Raw genomic sequence first — 7,997 nt, 5'->3', positions numbered from 1 at the left:
GTTTAAACTAGAAATATGTTAGTATTGCAAACAGCATTAAGCAAGTAGCAATCACAACCTGGTAAATGTTTTATACCTTTGTTGTCTTTCTGTATAAACTGGACACACACCATAACAGTAGTGTTCTCACTCCATTTAATTCACAATCCCAGTGATCGATTTCTTCAAGCTCAATAGGGATAGAAGAGTCAAAACAATGTCACTGCTCCATAAAGGGGAATTTTTCTGGAGCCCTGTGATATTTGTATTTAAACTTCATAGTCCTTTTTAATTTAGATTTGGAGAGGCAATGGAAATTTACATCTGAATACTTGTTCTATTCGAGCTCTCTAAGAAAAGAGGAAAAACCTTCCTCTATTCATACAAGTCTTTAGTGAGTGGTATGTATTTATATGGTGCTCATTTTTGTTATGAAGCATGGCTAGGTGATCCGACTCACATTGGGCGAAGTGCCCAGGTGGTTCTTGGCTTAGATTCGGACCCTCGACCTTATATGCAAACAGGTCCGACCCTCGGCTTGTTACAGCATAGGCACTTAGAAATGCTATAGAATCAGAAGAAATGCCAAACTCTATACAATCAGAAGAAATGGAGTATCATTCTTACATGATTAAGGCTTAATGCAGTCAAATTTAAGGTTCACATTGTTATTATTATTGGTGTCGTTTGGCCTAAATGAATCGTTTAAAAAGACTGTTTGCCATGGAAAACGAAGATGAAGAATATATTAACTTTACTAAGCTCAGTACAAGTAGCTTATCCTTCTAGACTCTTTTGCCAACTGGACAGAAAATTTAAACTTTAATGGTTGTGATCAAGCCCTCAGTAGAAGATTAGCAGCCAATACGGATAATATGCTGAGCAAGATTTCGATTGTTTAAATACAAATACAACATTGTTCCCTTCAAATGTTGCATTTCAAAAATCAATGTACAAAGTTTACAACAGCTAAATTAGACTCGAGATGATTTTAAACAAAAGCATCTACATATTACAAATCCCTAGCAGACTTGACATCATTCACATTTCATAGATCAGTGTGAATTCACTGATACAAAGTCCAAAACTCAGCTAGGCATACATCCTATTCTCTGTCACAGCCATGTATACAGCCTATTCTCGGTCCACAAAAGGCATTTGATATGAAGACACCTCTTCCGAACTAGATGTTACTCATAGATCGTGAATTATACTTCTGCATTCAAAAAATAATGAAGGCCAGATCCTCCCCCCCACCCATTCTATTATCAATTCAATACTTGTATTTCTAGATATCCATATTTTGTTCACAATTCCGAGCTATTTTGCATTCAGTAGCATGCCAACACCACCAGATTTATCTGACATCTTCATCCACGTCAAATATTCTCCTATACTCCTTGCCTACTGGCAGATATCTGACTCGATTTATATTCTGATTTCAAGCATGCCCTTTTCACCTTCTGCAAGCGCTGGAGTCCATCATCACATTGTGTGCAAAACCATTTTCCACTGGGGATCGTATGATAAGGTGGTTGCATGCAATATATGTGAAAGGCTTCATCACAGCCGTCACATATTATGATCTTGTCATCATCTCGATCACTTAGGCAATTTTGGCACAAACAAGAAGGGCAATACCAGCAAGAACCAAATGAGTTATGCTGTTTAACTGTAAGGCACCTCTCATGGTAATACTTGTTGATACAGAAAGAATGACCACATACTCTATAATTTTCATTCTCTAGATTGTTACCACAGATTTTGCAGTTTGGAAGAATTTCTGCTCCATTTTCTATCAGATCTTCCACTGAACCATTTGAGATTTTCTCGAGCTCTACTTCTTCCACATCGACTTCAGTACGTAAAGGTCTGGCTGCATTTATACTCTCACACAGTAAACAATTTTCATGGGGAGAACCAATACCTTTTGCCCTACAGCTGGTACAGTACCAACTCTTCAGAGGAATCTCCTCTACAGCAGGTTTAATGCACAAAATATGGTAACTATCCTCACAGTAATCACAGACCAGACAATTTTCACCCTCTGCTTGCTCTTTACACTGCCTGCAAGTTGAAGCTCTGAGCTGACAAGAGCCTTCTGTTTGCTCAACTTTGGCATGTCCACTAGATTCTAGCATAAAACCCTGTTGCCAAATACGAGATGTAACATATTATTTCACTGAACCAATATAACAACTCTAGTAGTTAAAACAATAAGAGAAATAAATATTGGTATCGACTAACTATATGTAGATTTTCATACTGCGTTGTTTTAAATATTAAAAAATATATCCAAGTGGCCTAGGGTGACATCTTGATAAAGAAAATAGTACAGTGACATTTATAGGAGTAAAATTTCGATTTCTGTCATTTAAAAATGTGTCCACTGTTCACATCATCATATGATGATGAACACAGACAGAAGTGTTCGCCGAGAAAGATAATAGCAAATAGAAACCATTTATAATAAGATCTAGAAGTTCAGCTGTTCACAACGACCAGCCTTATTTGAGGCTAAAGGAGCACCAGAAAAAGGAACCTCCTGGAGCCCAGATCATGTTTAACAAAGCAAAGTGTAGGTTGTATAGAAAAGGCAAAAAAATATATTTAGAAAAATCTCAACAAAGGAAATTAAAAAATTAGTCATTTTATTTTCAACTCATTCATACTAATGTAGAGTATGTAACATTTTTAGTCCAATTCACAATTTACTGGTATCAGTAGGTTCTAAATAAAACTATACCATGTATACTTAGAGTAAACAAAGACTATATCGTGACTACTGTTTAGAATGAAGAACAATAGAAGTACAAAAGAAGGTAGGGAGAAGAATAAAAGCAGCAAGCAACATGTGAGCTATTACAACATCTAGATGAGTTGACCAATTGACTCGGGTTGTCTAGGTAAATAGGTCAAAATGTGTTGCACTTTAACTAGGCACACCTCGGCCCTAGCCTGTAGTGCACATAAAAGGGTAAACAGGAGAGGCACAAATCTCTTCCAATTATATGTGCCTAGGGCAAAGTGAGGCAAGGTTAGTGTGCCTCACTGCACCTTGTGCCCACCATTAGACAGACAAGGGTTTTAATCCACCTCAAATCTATCAATTCTAGCATTGTGCTCAGTATCAAGGATAAAGATAGCCTGCCCAACATTGCTGAGACTTATCTGAGTCGACTTTAAATAAACATTGAAAGTCTTAAATTTTATCTTCTTCCTTATCACACCCGTCTGTTCAAGAACAATAATTTATGGTAAGCCGTTTTATTAAAAACATTATTATCTGGAAAATATGAGTGATTAGCACATACCTACCGGTGGCTACCAATGTAACTTTTATCTATATCCTCTGTACCAAATAATAAATAGATTATTTTGAATGTACAATGTCTAAACTCTCATCTCACTACAATCTCTTGATTGCATAAATAATTGCTAGCTGACAGTTGACCATCATTCAAGCAAGAAATTGCATAAACCTGTACGTGTTCCAAATGCATGGTAGTGCTTTCTAGTTATCATTCATATGATTTTGCCAAGGGGGTCCCACATACCAGTTTAAGAACTATCAATACAGCAGTACAAATGTGAAACAAAGGAACTAATGAGGAAGATTTACGCCAAACCATTTGACTCCTTAACTAACTTACCTTGTTCTCTCTTTTCGTTTTTAGCTTAAAATTATTAATCTTTCTCATTCATCCTAATCTCTTGCAAACAGAACTCGAAGAAAAATTTGTCTTTGGAAGAATACAGGTAAATAGTCAGTGATAAATCATACGAAATTCGAACGAACGAAGAGCTTAGGATAGAGAGAATGACAAAGTTGCTATTGTACTTTCTGCCATCAACCCCCATCGCAACCCAAAATTTCGATTGGAAGAAGAAAAGAGAACTAGGAAATCTACATTATAAATTTATAATAGTGCCAATAAAAAACAAAATACCTCCACACTACAAGCACTTGACTTCTCTGAGAGGCTCTTAGCTAGAGCAGCCATATCAGTGCCAATATTTTGAAGCTTTGACCACACCTGAAATGGTAACATTCATTCATGATGTTCAAGAAAAACCATAAATTTCCAGCATATAATACTGGTATATGTAAAGCTTAAAAGTAATATCTTAAATTGTTTATGCCATATTAATGGGAAGACTGCTCAGAGCCTCAGATCCAGTTTTGTTTCTTCAATCATTTAATAAACATCGAACTGTAGATAGAAAACAGGGGTCTATAAGGAAAGTAGCGCATCAGACACCTAAAAAATAAATTATAATTTTGCAGAGGAGAGACAAAAGTCAGGGTATCAGGTTGCAATGCTACTCGGACATAAGATTCGAGTATGAGATCTGGGCTCACTGCACTGGATTTGTGAGGGGCTAAGATATGTGATATGTCCAAATAGGACTTCATCCTTTTTGTGATGTTACAACATTTGATGCCAGGAATATGCAATAATGTGTGTGTATGTGTGTGAATCCAGCTCTTTGGAAAACCGTATTTATAGTCTAGGAAACTAAGAACTATAATATTAGTAATTAAGATTAAAACACATAATAACTATTCAAAATTGTAGTGATGTATGGATATGTCCATATAGGACTTCATCCTTTTTGTGATGTTTCAAAAATTAGATGCCAGGGATATGCAATTGTGTGTGTGTGTGTGTGTGTGTACAGTATACACTATACAACTCTTTCGAAAACCATAGCTATAGTCCAAGAAACTAAGAACTATAATATTATAATTAAGTTTAAAAAACATAATGACGATTTCCAACTTGTAATGATGTATGGATTACACTATCATAATCCCTAGGGGTTGAATCGTAATTTTACTTTAACAGAAAACTGTAAATATTTCTTCCTGGCATGGCCATAATTTTTAACCATGGTCCAAAATCTTGTAATATCAAAATTAAAATATTAACTAACTCGATTAATATTATATGATTTGGAAATGACCTCGAATGGAACCGAGAGTCTGATAACCGAGAAGCTGAAACTACTAAACCCATAATTTATGATCAAAAACGTCTGGCGCTCTATAAGTTTTTAGCACAATGAATGTATTTATAAGCTATATACAGAAAAAGAAAGTCTGGACTGCCAATTAACATCAATACCTAAAAGTATAATATACAATGCTGCCTTCACAGATCTGATTTTCTAGACCAACATTATGCAAATGCTGAACTCCCTTAAAACTTTGCCTCAATGTTCAACACTCCGCACTCTTTAGTCTTAACCACTAGTTAAGTGGATGAAAACATCCATGTAGAAATGCACTAGAACAAGCTATGTAATATAAGTAGACATCACAAATAGAATGCTTTATGCTAGCCTTTTAATCACTAATTGGACTGCTTTCTACAACCTACTCAACTGACTTGACACCCCCCACCCACGCCCCCACAAAAAAAAAAAAAAACTCACACCCCACCTGTGCCACCACCCACTCCCTTCTAGCGCAGTATACCAAAAAAGTACTTGTTTATTCATAATAATCTCATTATATGAGCTGGAATGTATAACTAATTAATAGATGAATATCTAAGATACCTGTTGAATATCATGGTGGAATGACATGGGTGAACTTTCATAAGCTCCCTCTTTGACCCTGGACTGTATTGTATTAATATCAAAGAGACTACTCACTTTCAGTCCTTGAAAGTTTCCGAGAAGCAGGTCACATAGTTCTGCAAATTTGGCTGACGTCAAGACACTGAAAAGAGCACGTTTACAGAACTCAGTCTTTGTAGAGGGAGATGGCTTATTTCTTGATTCACTCAATATGATTCCCACATGATCTTTAGGTGCATTAGGAGCTCCACACATTCCTTCACCAAAATGAGATTCCTGCAGATTACTTGTTCATACGAGTTAACTACATAGCACCCAACAAAATTGTTCCAGCACAAATAATATGAGAAGGGGAAGGAACATGTAGGTCTGGTGTAGCACTTGCCTCTTTTTTACTTGTGAAATCACCTGCTGAATGAAATAAAAGAGCATCTTGAATGCAGTCCTGCAGACCACCTTCAGTCTCCTTTATTGACTGATAGAGTTGTTCCAGAAAAATCTTTCTACAGTCTTTCACCGGGGAATCAATAGAGAGATTTCTAGAATCATGGGAATTCATCCTAACAAGACTAACTCTGGAAGCACCGGGTAAACAAACATTCGGCGGTTCTTTTAAGTTCTGCAGATGTAGAAATTTTAAATTGTAACAAAGCATCTCAAAACGAAATCCGTAGTAGCTTTCAAAATTCATGATTTCTAGAAGCTCTCAAGATGATGCATCCTCATATAGTCAATATAGTCAAATGCAGAAAAAAATATTAGAATATGACAATATGTACATATGTGTGTGTAAATTTCTCACTCTTCTTATTATCATGAAATCTACTAAGTACTACCAATTCATTCGGCCCATACCTCCAACGGTCAAAGATAAATCATAAAAAATGTAATTCTCTATTCAGTTAAAATAAACGAGTATCATATCTACATAAAAGAAATACCAGAACATGCTTTTAAAACACTTTTCAATTAATAATAAAGCGGCTTACAATGAGTCAATGACCAAAAAATAAAGAGACAAAATCAATGAATCCTATATATCAAGCTCAACCTCCCTTTACCTAATTTCACTACTTCTAATTCATATTTTTAACTTGTAAGTCTCGTGGACAACATTAAGGCCACGACAGATTTATATATGCACTTGTGAGAAGATTTTACAACACAAGGGTTAATAGCAACAAAAGTATCAAGAAGAAAGGGCGCAAACCTTATCAGTGTCGTGGGTGCTTACATTTGTGGAAACCCTAGAATCCTGTAAAACAATCCCCTTTAAACAGCTACCGCTGTTTATCCTCTGACTCTTCCTCCTGAGGTATTTTCGAACACATACCCCAGATGAACCTGCAGAGTTTCTGTCAACACTGCCAGCGGCATTGTTCTCAGTTTCAGTTAGAGTTACAGACACATCTTTCGTTCCCTCATTATCCGACCTAATTTGACCTTTCTCTTCCTCAACCATACTTTCAGTCCAAGCCCTAATTTCACATATTTACATCCAACAAGTTGAAAATCTGTCCACAGAAAGGTGTGACGTATACACAAAGCATACAAGTAGTATATGCAGAATATAATTAAAGGCTCCATAACCAACAATTAGCCTATAATCATAGAAATTAAACCCTAATTTCAAATAACACGTTTACGAACCCAAGATTACTCCTGATTTAACATAAAAATAAAAACTTTACTAATATACACACACGAGGACTGTGTCTGTGTAGCGATAATAAATTTGGAATCAATGATTCAATTGAAAAAAAAAAAAAAACTAATCGCACACACGTTTATGCATACCAAATTACAGGTGTGCGTGTATATATATTTATATTTATAGGGGAGAGAGAGAGAGAGAGAGATATCACCTTGAAATACAACCCAGAAGAGGGGGAGTAGTGTAGTGAGTATGAGTGTGCCCTTCAGACCAACGGCAACTTCTTGTGTGGCCCTCTTCTCATTTTAAATTTCCTACTTCTTGTTCTAACTTATATATAACAAATTCAGTTAAACTTTTCCTGACTTATTAAATTTTTTGATTTAAATATTAAAAAATCTTTCACTTGTGGCAAAAAAAAAAAAAAACTTTCACTAAATCTATCATATAAAGGTAATTATTTTATTAAAAATCATGTATGTTTAACGAGTGGAAATGTATTGTAATTTGTGAAACATTTTTTGCGACAATTTTTATAGAAACATATTTTCTGTTTACAAAACTGAAATAACTTTCGGTCTTCCTCGTATATGTTTTATTATAGTAACATACATGATTTCCACAATATCCAATAAAATGAAATAGTAATTTATATAAAATATAATTTTTTATTAATATATGTATAATATTATCTCTTTATATGTGTGTGTTTGTTATATAATTTTGTTATACAATATTATTAAATTAATTATAATTTTTTAATATATGTATTTTGAAA

The 7,997-nt window shown here is 35.0% G+C and overlaps 1 protein-coding gene across 2 annotated transcripts; it reads right to left on the bottom strand.

Moving 5' to 3' along the window:
* Positions 1-843: 843 nt before the first annotated feature.
* On the bottom strand, positions 844-7,532 carry LOC108220277 (PHD finger protein EHD3). Of its 2 annotated transcripts, XM_017394006.2 has the most exons (6): positions 7,431-7,532; positions 6,776-7,043; positions 5,951-6,184; positions 5,545-5,841; positions 3,930-4,016; positions 844-2,126 (listed from the first exon to the last, which is right to left on the bottom strand). In XM_017394006.2, the coding sequence occupies exons 2-6, from the start codon at positions 7,025-7,027 to the stop codon at positions 1,371-1,373; spliced, it is 1,626 nt and encodes a 541-aa protein (XP_017249495.1). In that variant the 5' UTR covers positions 7,028-7,043; positions 7,431-7,532; the 3' UTR covers positions 844-1,370. The 2 variants fall into 2 exon arrangements, with proteins under 2 accessions (XP_017249495.1, XP_063949283.1); XM_064093213.1 differs by lacking the exon at positions 7,431-7,532 and having other exon boundaries at positions 6,776-7,168.
* Positions 7,533-7,997: the final 465 nt, after the last annotated feature.

The sequence above is a fragment of the Daucus carota genome, chromosome 5 (genome assembly GCF_001625215.2).
Source record: "Daucus carota subsp. sativus chromosome 5, DH1 v3.0, whole genome shotgun sequence".
NCBI classification, from domain to species: Eukaryota; Viridiplantae; Streptophyta; class Magnoliopsida; order Apiales; family Apiaceae; genus Daucus; species Daucus carota.
This window is presented reverse-complemented; position numbering and strand designations above follow the sequence as displayed.